The sequence below is a fragment of the Fusarium phalaenopsidis genome (assembly GCF_050370095.1).
Source record: "Fusarium phalaenopsidis strain FUZ10S chromosome Unknown contig_32286, whole genome shotgun sequence".
NCBI lineage: Eukaryota > Fungi > Ascomycota > Sordariomycetes > Hypocreales > Nectriaceae > Fusarium > Fusarium phalaenopsidis.
In genome coordinates, this window is record NW_028145413.1 from 2402934 (window position 1) to 2422719 (window position 19786).

Genomic DNA, 19786 nt, shown 5'->3' on the forward strand with positions numbered 1-19786 from the left:
GTTTCCAGACCCGCCAGTCAGCCCCGTGGCGCCGGTAAGCATCGTTTCCAAAATGGATCCCCCTCCCAATCCCCATGTGGGAATGAGATGGGCAGGGACCAAGACCTGAGACGCAGAGTGTTTGGTGTGCACCTGGAGAGGCAACGGAGATGCAAGCCCAAGGCTACAGGTAGCTCCGAGGCGAGCGCGACGGTCCGGAGAAAGCTATCTCGGCAAGCTGGGCCATAATGCGAAAAAGAATGCTTAGCATCGCTGGGGTGCTTGTTCAGGGGTGAGGTTTGATTAAAGGAGAGGCAGAGCGTTGGAGATTCCACGTGCTCGGTCATGTGATGCTCAAAGGAGTTGTCCAGTGAATGCCACACACAGAGACCAGGAAGTAATGATAAAGTATCCGTGTTCGTTCTCGCTCATCCAGTCTTGTCCCTCAAGTTGTTTCTACCTAGTTTCTGCAACACATTTGCCAATAAAGGTAGGAAGTGTACGGAGTGTGCCAGGCTTGAGCCGCCTTACGTGCCCCTTGAAACAGCACCATTTGTGATTCAAGGAGAGCAAGGCTCAATATAGACATTGGCAGTGCACTACCTGTATAGCTCCCGAAAGCATCTCATCGCCCTAGAGTTTAAAACAAAAAGTTTATCTACGGATAGACTGTTGATACGAATTCGAGTGGTGGACTGACAGAACTGCCAAGCAGATCCAAGGTATCCCCAGCTTATTCCCCAAAAGTCAATTGCCTACACGTGAAAGTCACGTGAGCATCTCTCCAACAAAGCTTCGCCCACCCTTTTTACCCCTTTTACAGGATTTGGTTGGGGGAGAGGTTACAATGGTGACGCCACTGGCTCAGACCGATGGGATACCGATATTGATAAGCTTCACAGTGGGAGAGGATAAATAACGAGCTGGGCTTGGCTTTTTTGGGTGGAATACGGCACGGCCAGAGAATTGAAGCTAGCAGGCCTTGTCACGAGAGCAATTGCCCATCTCATCGATGGATCGATGTTACAAGCGGTGACCATCACTCACACTACCGGGACTTGGAGATTGCTCCCCTTTCTCACACGAGAAAAGCTGGGCCACTTTTTTAAATTGATCTGTCATTACGACGTAGCCAACGGGCAAAGATGGCGAAAATCAAGCTGGGCTGCCTCCTTGCGCCATAGTCGTCCCCTTGAAGCGAACAAACTCACAATAGATTATCTCTTCCTTTCTTCTTCCATCCTTCCAACTCTTGCTCTCGTTATCTCGCCTCCTTATCGTCCGTCACGTCAGACTTCCAAGTCTCCTCCTGTCCAGGCCAACTTTTGACCCCAGATTTTTTGCAAGGATCCTGGCCCTTCGGCCCCAATCAGGCCAAGCCAAGCCCCCGTCGAGACCCGGTTTTTTTCGCGTCAACGTGGAACTGGACTGCTTCGGGAGCCATAACCGTTCCATCGTCCAGGTGCCGTCGCCGCCTCTACACACGAGAGACGCAGCACACGCAATCCAACGCCGCACGTACAGAGACACGTACGTACGCCTGTTATCGAGACGAGACCAGCAGCCCAGTCGAAGCCGCGTCATCACTCCCGTGCCCTCATCTATCAGTCCCTCAGTCCAGCCAGCCATGTCTTCGCCGTCTGGTTCCTCCCAAGGAGGCAAGCGCAAGAGGGTCTCCCTCAGCCGCCCCGACTCGTCTGCCGACCTCCTCGACAACGGCATTCAGACATCTTCTCGTGATGCCTCGGCCGAGGAGGGCGACACCACAGCCGCTGAAGATGGTCGCCCTCACCACCGCGCCGCCGCCGTTAGCGGGCCTATTCCTAAGAGGCAGCGCTCCAACTCGGACCGCATCATCGAAAAGACCGATCATGCCCTCGACCCCGGCGAGCCCAGCGACACCACCGAGGCCAGCGTCGACATCGCCGAGCGTGTTGGTCGAAAGGCCCGCAAGCCCTCCCTGAGGGATCTCGACAATGACAATGACAATGACGAGGACGAGGACGATATTCAGGCCACAGAGGCCATGCCCCCTCCTCCTATTGGCAAGTTGACCGATCCTGCCGGTGGTTACAAGACCAACCCTCCTCCCGTCGGTCGAGCTGTCCGTGTCTACGCCGATGGAGTCTTTGATCTGTTCCATCTTGGGTGAGCCAGCACATTTCCCTCTCGCCCATGCAATCGCTAACAGCCTGCAGCCACATGCGCCAGCTCGAGCAGGCCAAGAAGGCCTTCCCCAACACCACTCTAGTCGTCGGCGTCACTGGCGACCACGAGACGCACAAGCGCAAGGGTTTGACCGTCATGTCCGCTGCTGAGCGCTCCGAGACCCTCCGTCACTGCAAATGGGTCGATGAGGTCATTGAGGACTGCCCTTGGATCGTCACCCCCGAGTTCCTCGAGGAGCACAAGCTCGACTACGTTGCCCACGACGATCTCCCATACGGCGCCGACGAGGGCGACGACATTTACCAGCCCATCAAGGCCGCTGGCAAGTTCCTCGTCACCCAGCGAACAGAGGGTGTGAGCACCACTGGTCTCATTACAAGGTGAGCACAGCAACCCGTTCCCCGCCATTTTTTACCCCTCTAACCCACGATACAGAATCGTCCGCGATTACGAAAAGTACATTGCCCGACAGTTCAAGCGCGGCACCTCCCGCCAGGAGCTCAACGTGAGCTGGCTCAAGAAGAACGAGATGGACCTCAAACGCCACGTCCAGGACCTGCGCGAGAACATCACCAACAACTGGACCACCACCGGCCAGGAGCTCGGCCGCGAGCTCAAGCAGTTCTGGCCCACCAGCCGACCTCAGAGCCCTGCCCGGTTTAACAGCGCCGGCAGCGCCGAGCAGCTGCGATCACCTACCACCCCAGGCGGCGGCTCCGGTACTCCCAAGGAGTTCATCACCGGTTACGCCCTGGGTCTTGTCGGTGGTGTGCGATCATGGGTAAGCTACATCCTGATCTTCTACAGCTAGACTCGACTAACAGACATCTAGATGACCAAGAGCCGAAGAGACGTGGCAGACGGCAGCCGACCCGCCAGCGACGACGAGTCGGAAGAGAGCGATGTCAACGCCAAGACGTCAACAGACCCCGCGATCAACACCCCGACGACCACCTCCAAGCTATAACTGGAACATGAGATAGCTCAAGAGTGGGAAGATGGGGAAGAAGAAGAAAAACGATGCCTAGTAGAGAGCAAAAAAGGACCGGGGTCGGGGCCGCTACAAAATGGGCAAAGAATTGTTTCGAAACTCGCAATGGGTCTTGGATTACTATTTTAATCAGTCTTTCAGTCGTGCACGTTTAATACAAGGCCGGCATACAAGGCGTTCCGGCTTGTCTATGTATGATTTTTGCTTGCATTGTTCATGGTGGTGGATTGGTTGGTGGAGGGGAGGTCTGGAGAGATGCTCAGCCTGGGCGGCGAGAGTATTCTTTGACCACGTGTGAGGATTACGAATGGGCTCGATGAGTTTTCATGTTTCGTGTTTGAGCAATGTATGAGTTGGCATGTTTTGCATTGTTGTGTACTTGATGTTTTGTCATGCATTTTCGTGTACTCCTACTCCGTCGGTGTTGATAGGAACTTTGGTCAATGATTACTGAGCATGCCCTTCCTTCAGCTGGTCAAGGAGCTGAAAACTCGCACTGCATTCCCCGATCTCGGTCATATTTACAGCAACACCCAAAGCAGAGCTGAAGTACCTGAGATCCTTCCCCGCGAGGCTGAGTTGTCGGATATCTTCAGTTCCGATCTCTGCGCAGCTCCAGGGTAATCCATTTCTCAAGTACATGGGGAGGGGATGGCGCAGCAGGGCTGGCGCATAGAGAGCCACATGTTGGGGGCTGGCGCGTCTAGGCGGCTAGGCGGATAGACAACATCACTGGAATGTCGTGCTACGAGAATGTAATGTTGCATGGAGCTGAAGACAAGTTGCAGAGTCTGAACTTGAAGGTTGTGGTGGTAGATGTCAGTTGTATGTCGATCAGGGAGCCATGTAAGCGACCGCAGCAAAGTCGATCGGCATTTTTGATTCTCACAGCCGACACAGATCGTTGGTGGCTATAAAAAGCTTGTTAGGTAAACTCTGATCAAACCAACGCCTTGCGGGAAACCGCTTTGGATCTGCAGGTAACCGTCTCTGCCGCCGACGCCCCAGCTGGGAGGGACCAAACTGTCGGGGCCATTGGAGCAGGGATACGAGAGGTCGTTGTGGTGGCACAACAGACTACCGAGGCGGGACTCGGTCTCACGCAGATGCCGTGTGAGAGAAAGACGGTGAGTTTCTCTATTCAGAGGAAAGTCTCCGGGCAAGTGTGTGGGGGTTTATCGGTTGACGCTCAGTCGTGAGTGATGGAATCATACCTCACAACTGCTTGATTGGGTTCCTGCGTGCCCTTGGCGAAGATCTCTGCCTTTCTCATCCACTCACGCGAGGTGGTATCAGGCCAGGAGTGCATCAAGATTGAAGTTGGGATGACACATTGCCCACGTCTAATAACGAAATCAATGGCCCGGCAAGCCTGCAGTGAAGGAGTTCACGGGATGTGACTGGGTAGATGAGCGTCAAGGGGTCAGAGCGTATTAGCGAGAGCTTGGCTAAGAGATAACAGAACCAACAACTACTTTCTCGAGGAGTCATTGGCAAGTCAAGACAGAAAAGGACGCATCTGGTTGTCGGAAGACAGAATAGGATACCGGCACCAAAAATAGGCCAGCTGTTAAGCGCCGGAGGCTTGCCATGGGTTGCAATTCCGGACAGGCAGTGGACGTTGACGGTGTGCGCCGCATGACGGGCCGAATGCTACGGAATTTGTGCAGCCTTGCCTTTCTGGTTGTGCATCGCCGTGAGGCCAGCTCAATCAAATAGAAGATGCCTCTTGGCTCTCTCTCTCTTGTACATCACATCACAGGCCGGTGAACGAGCTGAGAGCTGGGAGGTGAGTGAGTGGGTGGCATCCAATCTCACAACGGGCGGGTTTCCATTTCTGGCCAAGAGGCGGGGACAGGCTCTGCAGAGCGTGGAACATGGAACGGTCCGGAGCGCCCCGCATCCTTCTTGTCGGGACGGGGCCAACAAGAGTTTTTGACGTTGTAGATATCCAAGCTCCGAACTGGCAAGGCATAATCGTGGAGAATTTAAGCTCCTAAATCCGGTGACACGGTGAATGCCTTGTCGTGGACAAGCTTCTCGTTACATTGCAGCACAGGCATGGATCGGGCCCGTCCTGATGCTGGGCCGGTCTCCCGTCGAGTCGACCAAGTTGGCCGGCGCTTGGCCGACAACCAGGCAAGCGAAGAGCAGAGAGTGAAAGGACCCAACACGCGCAGGGTGTAAAAATAGCACACAAAGAGGTGAGACACAGCCAATGGGCCGGTCAGTGGCTGAGCCCGAATCCTCCACCATCCACTTGGGTCGGGTGTCCGGCCGCCCTAGCGTCTAGCAGGGGGAGGGGGCATCCAATGCCACCCTCACAACGGGTACAGGGGGGGCGAGAATTGACGCTGCCGAGCGGCTGTTGCGCGCGCTGAGGGAGGGATACAGGGTTCAGCATCCAACGTCTGGTGATTTGATCATGAGGAGGCGTTTTTGAGGAGGCTTCTCTTCTTTTGTCATTGTCGGTGAAAGATGTTGGATCCATTAGGAGATTGATCGGCTCAGCTGCATTGTTCAGAGAGCGAGACAGACAGAGAGACACGGACACGGACACGGACCATGCCTGCAGCACGGTGCAACGGCGCGCTCGCCCTATGAGGCTGCATTTGCGGGGGTTCTTGATATTAACAAACTAAGTCAATCAATGTCAGAATGCAAGTGAAATGAATGAATGTTTGTTGGATGATATCAGCAACGTAGATCCCTTCGGCAGTGTCGGGGTTCCTTCCCAGTTATTCATCAGCAAAGATATTGCTAGTAGAAGGAAGGTGCTGATGACCATCCGTAAGCCAACTTGCCTCCAGTTGCAGTTGCTTGAGGTGAAGCCAGGTGCTTACCAATACCTCCAGCGCTCCGTTTCTTCCATTCATGCCTTCTAATCCTTAGTACTGCAAATATGGAACTTACCACAACACCAGAAACCCATGTTCGCACAGCCACTTTGCATATTTCACTCTTTCCACTGTTGCCGATCCTGTCAGCCATTCGCCCCATGATGCTCCTTTGTCACGTTGGCGACATCGATCCCAGATCGACTCTAGAGCAGCCACCAACAGACGCCTTGACGCCATACCCGCTGGCGCCCTCCTGCTGCTGGCCCTAGCTCCCAGTTCCTCCATCCCGTCTTGTCCGCTCTGCTGGAGCTCCCTCACTGGGCTACCCGGTCTGGACTGCTCCTCTCACAGCGGCCGCCGTCCTGGTTGCTTAGCTTCCCCGCCTGCTGGAGCTCCAACCATCTCCTGCGTCTGTGGCAGCCGAGTTTTTCTGCATCACCAACGGTCCTGCTAATTATGGGTTCGCGTGCTGAGCCGTCGTCGTTCTTTGCCCGCTGGCCTGTCTCTCGCCTCGCCGCATTGGATGATCGACGACGCCATCTAAGCGCGGCTTTCTACTGTATCATCCGCAGGAGTTCGGATCTTTCGGGATAGAGTTGGACCATTGTTGCTGGTACAGTAGCCTTCCATGAATCTTGCGTGCGCGCGCAGACGCTAGCCGCTTGATCAGGTACCGTTCTTCCAAGGCTTAGATGGCGCTTGCGGCCCCGTCCCGCCACTCCTCGCTGGTCATGGATGGACGAACAGGGGATGGGCGGAAGCTTGAGCAACCGGCAGGGGGTGATGTGAGAAAAGAGGCACTTTTTCAGCACAATGGGCGTTCTCACCACTCACTGTTGGCATGATGGAGTCGATCACGGAACGGGCAACCAGCAGGCGAGTCCAGTGCCTTGCATCAGGTGCCCTCCATCCATCCATCACTGCTACTGTATGTAGTTGGCATCCATGCTGCCATCCATGGTGCCCGGGGGTGCAGCATCCATCCATCTAATCTTGTACCCTCCAACCCTGGCTCAAGGGCCCTGCGCCCCATGCTCAGCTCGCAGGGTTGTCTTCAACCTTGGGTCGACGCCTGTTGCTCACTTCACTCGCACTTTGCTGCCCAGATCCTCTCCGATCCTTTCTTTTGATGACGCTTCCTCCGAGTTCCTGACAGCAATGCCTCTCTCGGTTTGCATCTTTGTAATCTTTGCAAATCAGGTCGATATCGCACTCGGACAGCTTCTCACACTCACACTCACCCCTACATCCCTGCTCACACTTGCACTTGGCTTGGTCTGAGGCTAGCTTCGCCCACGCTTTGTTCCCCCAAGTTCCAGCCTTAGCCGTCCGTCTCTGTTTCGTCTCGCACCCATCCCATCATCGACGTCGACGTTAATCTGGGATCTTGATTCTACGCCAACTCCCCCCACTATTCCTCCCGCCTCCTGCTCTATACCCTCCTCCGTTACATGACCCAAAATCGTTTCACCCGCCTGGACTTGATCTTCAGCCTCCTCGGGGGCTGTGTCTTACTAACTTTGTCCGTGGCCTTCTCGAACTCTCCGAACCCACTGCCTCTTTAACCCGTGCCCCGGTTGTCACAACTGGCCATGGCTAGTCTCAAGAATATCATGAACACCGACGACGAACACGTCGATCCGCGATCCGGAAGCCGGCCCATAGATTTGGCTTCAAGGCCGTCCCTGCGCCCCAATCCATCGGCCTCCGGCTCAACCTCATCGTCTTCCCATAACAGCAGGCCCGATCCACCTACTTCTTCGACGACATCTTCTGTCGTCGATCACCTGTCATCTTCTAGCACCAACCGCAACATGACCAGCCGCCGTCGTAGCAACACGAGTCTTGACTCTCTCGAACTGTCCAACCAGCCGGGTCCATCGTCAAACGCTCCCATGAGGCCCTTCACATCGGGAGTGGGCAATGAGCCCCATGTCAAACTGACTCCCATCACTCGAAAGATTAGCAAGGCAAAGAAGGGCGTTCCAGTTCATACCTGTGATCGATGTCCCAAGGTGCGATACCTATGTCCTTATCTTAACTCCGGGGAGTTCCAACTAACCAGCTCAGACCTTCTCTAGAGCCGAGCACTTGAGGTTTGTTCTTCCCTTCATGGCTTGAACCATATCCTAACCATTTTGCTATAGGCGGCATCAACTGAGTCACTCACCTCCTGATCTGTGCTGCCAGGTTCCAGGTTGCAACAAGACATTCTACAGAAAAGATCTCCTTGACCGACATATCCAGAGACAGTACGTGGACAAGGCCACGCAGGACTAGGCTACCCGAAGGCTAACCTGTTGTAGCGAGCAAGAGAAAGGTGCCAAGGACCCGAAACCGTCCGCTTCTCGACGCAACTCAAAGACATCTACACAAACATGCCCGAACATGACTCAGGAGACAGGCTTGAAAATGCCTGACAACCTCAACGGCCCCCGAATGGGTGCCATGGCTGGCTCAACCAACAACTCTTCAATGGTCTCCGGATCGTGGACATCCATGCCCGCTGCTCCAAGTGTAAGCCAGAGCTACACGACGCCGTCCAACATGACGAATACCACAGACAACTATCCTATGGGAGGAACAGAATATGTTATTGGGCCGACAACTTTGCCGACGACAAACGATACATTTGGTCAATATGATTCAGCGCCCAGAGCTATGCCGGAGCTTACAATGTTGGCCATACCTGATAACGGAACATCAGAGGTGCGTTGGCGAGACTCAGGGATGGCTTCTTCAGCTTCGGAGAGCACCTACTCGACCCCCTCGGACAACACACGGCACCCACAGTTCCCCATCCGAACCTCAAGCGAGGACTGGATCAACTCTGTTCCATCTTTCCAAACCGCCTCGAACGACCTGCGAAGCACGAGCATAGAGAATGGTGCATTCTCTGTCCCTTTTACATATACCAGCTCACCCCCGCAAATCTACCAGCCCGTATTTGGTGACATGGGTCTTCCTCTCCCCGGCTACGCCGAAGGGGATACGTTCAGCAGTGCGGACCAGATCCCAACCTCTACAGTTCGTAGCATGTCCCCTTCACTGGCTGTGGCTCAATCTGAGACTTTAGTCGCCATCCCATCGATATCATCAGGTCGGATTTTCGGCCTTTCCGGGTGCGGCTCTCAGCCTCCAGATGGGGGCAGCCTATTAAACACAGAACTGCCAGTGTCGTTGAACGCAGCGGCCAGCGAGGCGGTTCCAGAATATCTCAAGGTCTACTGGGACAAGGTGCACCCCAACTATCCTATAATCCACAAGCATACCTTCGGGAAAGCAACTGTGGCCGCTGCGGAGCACATTGAAGTGCTCCGGTATGCCATGGCCGCAGTGGCAACACAATATCTTGCTGATAAGGACGACCGCATGAAAGGGGCTCAACTGCATGCCTATGCTTGGCAAAAGTCCAAGCTGGTGAGTGACAAAGCGGCCAGCCCACCGTCATGACAGCTAGCTAACTGAGGAATGATAGTTTACTCAGGCAGACGAATGGCCGTTGCCCGTCAAGCAAACCGTTCTGCTTTGTGAATATTATGCACGCTTCCGCGGTAGAAAGAGCCAGTCTTACAAACCCTCTCCCCGGTTCACTTCACTCTATCACAGGGTTAGTTCAGCTTGATCTTTTTTCATTTCCATCACCACCTTACTCCCCAACGACAAGATGATTTTGTCGATATTCTTCTTCTTTAACTTCTTGACGTTTTCTATTCATTTCTCTCTTTCGATGAACAACTTAACTTCTCCGGATGCCATGCTCAACTCCACGATAGGTTGTCGGTGGCCAGAATAAATCTGCTCCCTTTTTGTCTACCCGTGATACCCAGCGCGCATGGAAGACGTGGATCGAAACAGAAGCCCACCGGAGGTTGGTGGGTGCTTGTTTCTTGTTGGATGTGCACAGCTCGCGTTATCACGAAGGCCAACACGTTTCTGCCACCGGCCTGGATTATTCTTCCCCAAGCACTCTCCCCATACCTCTCACAGGCGACACAACGCAGCTCTGGGAGGCAAAGGACGCCCAAAGTTGGGCCAAGACACGAACGAAAAAGAGTCCGAAAACTCTTTGCAACACGAACTTGGGGACACTCGCCGCTTCCAGTATTGCCACGGCACCACCCTTTGACGCGTCGATTCTGCTTGCGGCATATTCGCTATTCCTCTCTCCTCTTCAGTCTCCGACACAAGCCAGCCCCATGGACAATCTGAAGGGCATCCAAACCGAGACTGCTCCTATCTCAAAGCTCTTCCCTGGTTCTGCCATTGCCAACACCTACCTGGCCCTACAATACACGCCCCTTTACTGCCTTTTGTCAGTGGCTGGGGAGAGCTGGGTATTTAACAAGAAAGTGCCCGAAGTGAGCGCCTATGCGGAGCATCAGAAGGTGGTTGAGCAATGGCGCAGATCCGATCTATCGGCCATCGCAGTAGTCTTTGCTGCCCGGGCACTGAAAGCTTTCCTCAGCCTGGGAGCTCGGTCGGGCCAGGCAGAGGAAAACAAGGCAGAAGAGACACACCGAAAGACTGTACCATGGACAGACATCTCGGACTACTGGGGTGTGTACGTCTGCGCTCTGATCTGCTGGGCCTTCAGCGGCACGGGTGATAGGGACAGATCCAACACACCGGTACCACGAGAGACAGCGACACAGTGGATATTAGCGGCTTCGGATATGGAGCCAGCTGATGTACAAAGCCAGGTCCAGCGCTACGAGGCTCGAGGAGCCGTCAAGCTTGCGCGGGAGGCGTTGGCGGCCGACTGTCTCGGAGGAAGGAACATCATGTTTGAAGATGCCGTGGGGGTTTTGAAACAGTTAGAGGGGAAGTCGGTGGGGTAGTTTAGAGGGCGTCTGTGAGAGGCCTGGCGTTGTAAAGACAGGATTGCATTTTCTTGTTTCTTTTTCGTTTGGGTTCACATGGTATCATGAGGCTTTCATGAAGACGGCGCACAGAGATTGGCGTTTGGCGGTCAAAAGAGAAGGGACATTGGGTTGAACACATAACGATAGAGAAGGGTGTTTATGGATGGGCTTTGACCCCCAACTTGGGGATTCAGTATACCTCGGCATAGAGCAGGGCAGAGCAGAGTAGAGTTGTAACAGGCACTCAACTTTATCACTTGGCGAGTTCACATATCTGGGTGGATGTTTAACTTGGCGGTAAAGTGGTTGAGCCCCTCTTGAGTGTCGAGCTGAGACATGATGTAAATGCCATTGGGTGGGTAGGCGTTGGACACTGATACCGCAGGATGCACCACATTTGTTGGTGTTGGAAGTAATCGGAAGCCTCGGAAGGATGCCGAAGGGTGAGATTAAGGTATGTAGCTGACAGAGGGTAATTTCAGACTGGGCTGCGATTAGTGGTTACAAGTAAGAAGAACAACGTCATATTAAGAAGTAACGTGGTTGTAGATGGGAAAGGGGATGTTCCTTTGTGATTGTGCTGTGCTGATGGGAGGGGAGCTTTGATGAGGGGCTGGATCTGGTGGCTTGGAGCGCTGTCTCAGCCTCTCGAGGTAGAATGGAAAGGATCTCTGGTCGGGATTCCAGTGACGTCGGCATGACTTGGGAGAGGGTGTCAGCGGTGAAACGTCGAGTGAGATTTGGCTGATATTTGGGTAGAGTTTTTGTCGTGATTTTGCGAGCTGAAGGATAAGAGATGGTGGTTTAGTGGTGCGGCGTGTATGCACATGGTATCGTTTATACGAAACGGGACGGCAACAAGGCACCTTGATGATTTGAGGCTCGGCAGAAAGGACTAATACGACGTGCTCAATCACATGCGAGAGAGCGTAATAAAGAACGGGCTAGAAGAGAAATGAAGTAAAATAACCTAGTCAAAATAAAGAAGCGGTGACGAGAAGAGAAGGGGCCGGAATGTCAGAGCGTCTTGTCCGTGTTGAAATGATGGTGGATGGATTGTAGCGGATGCGAATTCATGGATGATTCCCTTGTAGGACTAGCTTGTCTGCACCCAAGCGGATGGGATTTGTCTTTTTTTTTTTTTTTTTCCCTCTCTGTCTCTGTGTCTCACTCACTCACCCGCATTTCGAGTCTTGTCTTCGTTGGATGCCTCCCGGGGCAAGACAATTGCAGTATGCACTCAGTCGGACCATGATGAGGGCCAAGAGCTCTGATCTGGCAGGTCTACCGGAGAATCGGCACCGCAAGGCCAAGAATCTAAAAGGGCCTTTTCCCGAGGGGCCGGGAAGATCAGAGGGGGATGATGGGGGGTAGCACCAGTTGCCTATTCGGGGGAGGGATATGTCGTATGTCAAAAAGATGCAAGCATGGAAAAGACCCTGACAAAATAATACATCATTTATGGGGTACATAAGGCCAGGGGTGACTAGGTATTTACGGTTGCATAGTAAAAGTGTCCCATTCTTTTGGGCACCCACATTAGGCACTTTGGATCGGAGGGATTATTCTGTGCGGCTGGGCTGAGGGAAGCGACCTACAGAATGGAAGGATCTGGGCCATGCTAAGCAGGCAAGCAGACGACAAAATAGCTAGTGCAGAAGCCCAGGGAATGCAGGCGAGGAAATGTAGCAACCCAACGACTCGCTAGCAAAGGCTACATGTCCACCACTAAGAGGAACAACCTCAGGGGGTCAGGTTCCCTCTCCCGCCGCAACTGTCACTGTTGCAATGCGCCGTAGTCCCCTTTTTTTTCTCGCGCATTTTTTCCACGCTACGAGAGAGACCGGACAAGTTCATTTTCGTATGTAGTCCAAGTGAAAGTGAGGTGACCGCCTACGTGTCCCCGTCGTCTGGGCTCTCCTCCCCCGGCCAAATCGGCACGGGAAAAGCGCGCCGCCCCAACAACAACAACGCCCCCGGTGTGTGGGCGGAGGCGGCGTCGTTGGCTCTCCTAAGACATAAAGGCAGGACGGGGGGACGGACGGGGACTAAAATTGAACGGTTGGTGTCCTTTTTTCTTCTTTCTTATTTCTAGGCTTCGAGTAATAAAAGCCAGGGTTTCCCTTTCTTTTTGCGAGAATTTGGAAAAAAGACGAGATTAAAGACCAGGGGAAATCGCTGTTCGCTGTTACTCGATTTAGATCACAGCACTCCTGAGTCCCTTGAGCCCTGTATCCTTAATTCAGCCTCCGTGTACCCGTACCGTAAGTAAACGGAGCTTACATTCTTGCTCGTTTCGATTTGTTTAGCTTCTTGTTCTTCTTCACCTCCATTCCCTCTCTTGTTGTCCTCATAACCTCCTGTCTGCCCCTCTGTCACTTCTCAAGCTCCCTCTTGAATCACTCTTACCATCCATCCCTACCTTGAATATCAACGTCTACAAACGCCCTCACCTTTTGCTCCACTCAAACGGCCTGACCGTCGACTGCACCCCGTCCCACCACGGCGCTGACACGGAGGCTTGGCCGTGGCTTGGCCTCTTGTCGCCTTGTTGCGTCACGCAGCTACGAAGCCAAAGTCCAATTGCTGACGAGAGAAGAAAAAAAGGGGGCTTTTGGTTATACGAAAAAGAATACACGACGACTACGAAACAGTACAAATACCGGGGGTATGTACTGCGAATAAGAGCCAGAGGCTCGGGTGTGTTTGAAAGAGCGAGGAACTGAATTACAACGAAAAGAAAAAAGGGGGGCAACACAAGAAAGAGCTGAAGCTGAAGCTGGGGCTGAAAAAGAAAAGGATTCAGGAGGCGGGTATCAAGTCACGGCTACACGACGAAACATCCATTCACGGCCCAATCCAACTGGGACCTGGAAAAACTACAGTACGAGACGAGACACGCACGAGACCAGTACTGTACCAAGAAGAAGGAGGAGAAGAAGACGACACGTTGAAGGCGACGACAACGACGACGGCAACATCCATTCCTAGGAAGTCGACCACATCTTGAACCTTTTTTTCTTCTGCTTCTTGGCTGGTTCTGGAGCTTCTTAGTGACGTTTTGTTATTTGAGCTCTCCAGCTCACACCCACCAGAGAGCTAAGAAAAAAAGGTACCTTTTTCTGCCGCTACGTCACCCCATCCCATACGGTGCCGTCTCGCCCGGCCGCTCTTCCCCGCCCTCCCGCGATCCAATCCCAGCGCCGAGATCCCCTCCCGCCCTCCTGGCGCGTCCCCCCCTCTTCCAGCCCCGGACCTGAAGCGCTGGAAAACCTTGGCCCTACAGTGACCTTCCAGGGCTTTGTCGAGGGCGTCATCGCCTGGAGCTGAGGGAGCCCCTTGGTCCACTGGACTGCCACGGGGCCCGTTGGCACCCGTCACTCAGGCGGTCCCCGCCGTCGATCAATCACTGCCCGTACAGTAGGTAGAGCTTGCCCAGCAGCTTGGCTGGCCCAGTTCGTCGTCATGGTGCGCATCATTCCGACTCGACTCAAGCCTTCGTCTCGATCCTCTTCCTCCTCCTCCACAACCATCTCTGTCAGCAACAACAACAGCAGCAGAGCAAACAGCCCCCCTATGCGATCAAAGATGGACAACACCAGCCCTTCCAGGGATGCAGGAAACGGTCTGGCTCTCAAGGTCTCCATCATCAAGGTAAGCAGTACTCCAAACCCCGACGCACACACTGGCCAGAATTCAACCCAGGGGCCCCCCAGCCCTGACGACGCATCACCGCCTCTTCATCGAGTTGGCTGTATTTCGCCGCTTCTAATGGCGACGCGACTGAATATATTGCCCCCGAGATAACACTAACAAGAGTGCTAACATAGATTCATTAGGCTAAAGATCTCGCGGCCAAGGATCGCAATGGCACCTCAGATCCCGTGAGCTACCCCTCCCCCTCCATCCCAACATGGACATCTTCTCGATTCTAACATGAATTTTCCCCTCCTCAGTACATTGTCGTCTCCCTCGGCGAAGCTCGCATCGTAACCCACGACGTGCCCAAGACGCTCAACCCAGAATGGAACGTTACCGAAGAGATTCCCCTCACCTCGAGCCAGAACCTCGTCCTGGACTTTATCTGCTGGGACAAGGACCGCTTCGGCAAGGATTACATGGGCGAGTTTGCCCTCGCCCTCGAAGAGATCTTCAACAATGAAAACGTGGAACCGGAGCCTCGCTGGTACCCTCTCAAGAGCAAACGACCCGGCAAGAAGACGAGTGTCGTCTCTGGTGAGGTCCAGCTGCAGTTCTCCCTCTTCGACGCGACCAATCCCGCCGCGACACCGCAGCAGATTCTCGAAAAGTTCAACGCCCTCGTGGGTGCTGGCTCTCGCAACATCACTCCCTCCATGACCCCCAAGCTCGCCCCGACGACTATTCCCCGATCTACGCCTGCCGCGCAGGACAGCCCCAGCGACGACGACGATGAAGATGAGGACGAAGATGAGGAGGATGAGGATGAGGAGGGTGACGACCAAGATCCCACCAAGCGCAAGCGGAGACTCCGTATCCGAGGACTCAAGAAGAAGCGGCGCAACAATCCCTACGCGTTCGCCAGCAATGGCTCTGACGTTGTGGGAATCATCTACCTCGAGGTTGTCAAGATCACAGATCTGCCCCCGGAGTCCAACCTGACCCGCACCAGCTTCGACATGGATCCTTTCGTTGTGACGTCTCTGGGAAAGAAGACGTACCGCACTCGACGAGTCCGCCACAACCTCAACCCTGTATTTAACGAGAAGATGCTCTTCCACATCCAGGGCCACGAGCAGCAGTACTCGTTCGCCTTTACCGTCATTGACCATGACAAGTACTCGGGCAACGACTTTATCGCTTCGTGTAATCTGCCCGTCCAGGAGCTGATCGAGAAGGCTCCCAAAGCAAACCCAGAGACTGGCCTCTACGATCTCCGAGTACCCGACCAGGCTGTGGCGCCCGCTTCGCGATCACGCTTCAAGAAGCTTGCCGTGTCGCGCTCGTCGTCATCGCAGAGCCTGAGCAAGATGATCCGACCCCCAATCAGCAAGAACGCATCGAGCACTAGTACTACATCGATTGACCCGGCTTCAACGCCCTCGGCCACCAGCCGCAACTTGCTGGCACCAGGCGATGCCATTGCCAACACGGGAGTTGACAGCGACTCTAGCCAAGACAATGGTGATCCCGACTTCAACGACTACACTGTCCCCCTCAAGATGAAGAACCTGGACAAGTGGGAGAGCAAGCACAACCCCGTGCTCTACCTCCGCGCCAAGTACATGCCATATGATGCGCTCCGACAGCAGTTCTGGAGAGCCATGCTCCGGCAATACGACGCAGACGAGAGTGGTCAGATTAGCAGAATCGAGCTGACGACGATGCTCGAGTCTCTGGGCTCCACGCTGAGTGAGGCCACGATCGACAGCTTCTACCAGCGCTTCCCGCACAGGGACGCTGACAATGACGAAAATTGGGAACTCACAATGGACGAGGTGGTCATCTGCCTGGAGGATCAGCTGGAGCCCAAGAGGAGATCATCGGGCACCGTGGGCGACAAGCTCAAGGGTCTTGTTCCTGAGATGAAGAACCTCCTCCACGTACAAGGCCATGGCAACAGTGGCGGCTCCGAGAGCTCCAGCGTCTTGGAATTGGAGCCGCCCTCGGGCACGCAGACGCCCTCATCGGTCACCAACGTCCCTGCGCTCAGGACCCCTGCCGATGAGGATGGTGATCCTCTGGACAAGTCGGACAGCGACGATCGTAGTGAAGAGCATGTCGTTGAGATCCGAGAATGCCCCATCTGCCACCAGCCGCGACTCAACAAACGCAAGGATGCCGACATCATCACTCACATTGCGACTTGCGCGAGCCAGGATTGGAGACAAGTCAACAGCGTCCTGGTTGGCGGCTTCGTGACGGCAAGCCAGGCGCAGCGCAAGTGGTACTCCAAGGTCATCACCAAGATCTCGTACGGTGGATACAAGCTGGGCGCCAACTCGGCCAACATTTTGGTGCAGGATCGACTCACGGGTCAGATCAACGAGGAGAAGATGAGCGTCTACGTGAGGCTCGGCATTCGTCTGCTGTACAAGGGTCTCAAGTCCCGGGATATGGAGAACAAGCGAAGTAAGTCTACGGTGAGATATTAACGGAGAACGTGCTAACATGAGAATAGTCCGGAAACTACTCAAGAGCCTGAGTATCAAGCAGGGCAAGAAGTTTGACGATCCAGCTTCCAAGGAGGAGATTGAAAAGTTCATCGAGTTCCACGGTCTTGACATGTCCGAGGTTCTTCTGCCCCTGGATGAGTTCAAGAACTTCAACGAATTCTTCTACCGCGCGCTCAAGCCCGGAGCTCGCCCATGCTCTGCGCCTGATAACCCGAACATCATTGTGTCACCTGCAGACTGCCGTAGCGTCGTTTTCAACAGCATCACGCAGGCGACCAAGATCTGGGTCAAGGGCCGCGAGTTTAACCTCAAGAGGCTCTTGGGCGATGCCTATCCCGAGGACGCTGCTCGGTACGAGGGTGGTGCGTTGGGTATCTTCCGACTGGCGCCGCAGGACTACCACCGCTTCCACATTCCTGTGGACGGTGTCATGGGCAAGCCCAAGACGATCGAGGGAGAGTACTACACGGTCAACCCTATGGCTATCCGATCAGCACTCGACGTGTACGGCGAGAACGTGAGAGTTCTGGTGCCCATCGACAGCGAGAGGCACGGAAGAGTCATGGTGATCTGTGTCGGTGCCATGATGGTGGGTAGCACCGTCATCACTCGCAATGAGGGCGACCAAGTGCATCGAGCAGAGGAGCTTGGCTACTTCAAGTTTGGTGGCAGCACAGTGCTTCTGCTGTTTGAGCCTGGCCAGATGCTGTTCGATGATGACCTTGCAGACAATTCTAGCGGAGCGCTCGAAACTCTGGTAAGTTGATTTCGGACAAAGGGAAAAAGAAAGATAGCTAACGTGGTTAAACAGGTTCGCGTGGGCATGTCGATTGGACACTCGCCAGCAGAGTCACAGTGGACTCCTGACATGCGCAAGGACGAGGAGAACATCACAGAAGCAGAGAAGAGAGATGCCAAGCGACGAATCCAGGGCAACGTGGCGTTGCAGGACTCGCCCGAGGGCAGCGGGGATGATAAGCCGCCTCACCGACCGACGACGGAGCCCACCATCAACACCATGGCCGCGTCGGCGATGTAGAGGCGGCGGCGACAAGGCAGAAGGGAACGATGTAAGCGGAGGAGCCGGCGGTGGAGACGGAGAAGACGAAATATACATTCAACATTGGCTAGGGCATGTAGAAGGCTATTATGGGCCGTTTGGGGCATCAACAGGACGGCCATTCGGTTGGGCGAGGTTGGGATATATTGATTGTGATGAGAAATGACGAGAACGAGAACGAGTAGCAAGCAAGCAGCACCAGCAGAGCTGGAAAGAAAGCGAAAGCGGAAACGAAACGAAACAACAAAAAAGAACAAGCAAGCAGCAAAGCAGCCATGTCTTCGTAAATACGTGTCATTGGGTGAAGCAGGTAGTATCGATATACGTACATGCAAGGTTTGGGTACAGGGGCATGAAGTGAATTGTACTGTAGTATTGATTGTCGATTGTTGGGCGCCACACAGTACTGTGAACGACTGAACGTAAGATTCCAGCCCCATCGGTTTCTAGAAGGGCTCGGTTCGGAAAGGGGAGAGAGAGGTTGCGGTGTCAGATCGGGTCGAGTTCCCGAACCGAGCGAAGCAAACATGGTGGATGTCCATGTGAGGTAAGCATGAACGCATTGTTGGTAGGCGTGGGGTTTATGTTGAAAGACATGGGGAAACTTGTATCTGCCTTGTCTTTTGTTTCTGGCTAAATTCATCATTGATCTAGATTTACTCTCTGAGATTCCCCCGTTGTTGTTCAACTGCCGTCGAGATAAGCCGGACGAGGTTATTCACAATGAGCACGTGATGTGGGGACTGGCCTTCCCAAAGTGGATAAAGGGAGCACCGACCAGCAGGATCAGGACCAGGGATCGGCGGGCCCCGATCTTCCAGGAATGGGAATGAGCAGATGGTCAGGCCACTGCGGCGGGCAGGAGCGAGGCACCGCTATCCGAGGGTCCATTAGCTGGTTTAGCCTTTGGATGGATGTGAGATGAGATTTGGGAGGGATCTTGACAGATTTTCACAGGCAGGTAAACAATGTCTTGTTTTGAAGTGTTTGATGTGTATTGGTTTTGGGTATCTATCAGCAGCTAAACTGATGCTTGCTGGTGCTTAAAAAAAAAACTCGAATAAAAAAAGGAGGCCGTTGCAAGTTGTTGTTGTTGTTGTTGATTAGGTAGGTGTTTATTTCCCACTTTGTCCCCGTCCCTAGCGCCATTGTTGTACCTGTTGATCAGAGGAAAAATGATGCCATCGACGCTTGCGTGTCATGTTAACGCCCTTTTCCTCTCGGCGGGTCTCCACGTTTGGAGTAACAAGTGTCGTTATGTCACTCCGACGCGGGATGCCGTGATGTGTCATGTTGCTCTCTCGGAGCTGGCCTTTTCCCCCGCGGGTTTTCTGGGCTGTTCATGGTGGATATTTGTTGTTGGGAGTTGGTCGTGTGCCAGGGGATGCATGTTGGCCCCAGGGAGTTCCGAAAAAAAAAGGAGATGGAATGAAGTACGCCAGTTGCTAATCCCAGGAAGAAAGAGGGAAACTCGTCTAGCGAGTTAATGCGTGAAACAGAATGGTGACAGGTCTAGTGACGACTGTTGGGGTTCCATTCTGATTCCGACGCGTTGGAAGGACGTCGCTCGGAGCGGATCTGGGCGGGAGGAGAAGGGGAGCGCGAGAAGGGACGGATGAAGGACGGCGAGGACTGAGAGCAGTTGGGCTCTGGCGAAGGCTGTCGGGTCTGACGCCAGGAGGCGTAGATTTGCTTGCAGAGATGGGCGGTCATGGTGTAGGTCATGA

General features: G+C 54.1%; 4 protein-coding genes across 4 annotated transcripts; 3 read left to right on the forward strand and 1 right to left on the reverse strand.

The window, feature by feature from the left end:
• Positions 1-1606: 1606 nt before the first annotated feature.
• Positions 1607-3115, forward strand: LRP88_03062 (choline-phosphate cytidylyltransferase; the record flags this gene model as incomplete). The annotated part of the gene is made up of 4 exons (XM_083239692.1): positions 1607-2127; positions 2178-2528; positions 2584-2929; positions 2981-3115. 4 exons carry the CDS (start codon positions 1607-1609, stop codon positions 3113-3115), a joined length of 1353 nt encoding a protein of 450 aa, XP_083104822.1.
• A 4456-nt stretch (positions 3116-7571) lies between these two features.
• On the forward strand, positions 7572-10820 carry LRP88_03063 (uncharacterized protein; the record flags this gene model as incomplete). The annotated part of the gene is made up of 4 exons (XM_083239693.1): positions 7572-8029; positions 8127-8235; positions 8296-9399; positions 9756-10820. The coding sequence occupies 4 exons, from the start codon at positions 7572-7574 to the stop codon at positions 10818-10820; spliced, it is 2736 nt and encodes a 911-aa protein (XP_083104823.1).
• A 3489-nt stretch (positions 10821-14309) lies between these two features.
• On the forward strand, positions 14310-18038 carry LRP88_03064 (phosphatidylserine decarboxylase-domain-containing protein; the record flags this gene model as incomplete). Its single annotated transcript, XM_083239694.1, has 5 exons — positions 14310-14498; positions 14684-14728; positions 14801-16955; positions 17005-17756; positions 17811-18038. 5 exons carry the CDS (start codon positions 14310-14312, stop codon positions 18036-18038), a joined length of 3369 nt encoding a protein of 1122 aa, XP_083104824.1.
• A 1533-nt stretch (positions 18039-19571) lies between these two features.
• Positions 19572-19784, reverse strand: LRP88_03065 (uncharacterized protein; the record flags this gene model as incomplete). Its single annotated transcript, XM_083239695.1, has 1 exon — positions 19572-19784. One exon carries the CDS (start codon positions 19782-19784, stop codon positions 19572-19574), a length of 213 nt encoding a protein of 70 aa, XP_083104825.1.
• Between the last annotated feature and the right edge of the window lie 2 nt (positions 19785-19786).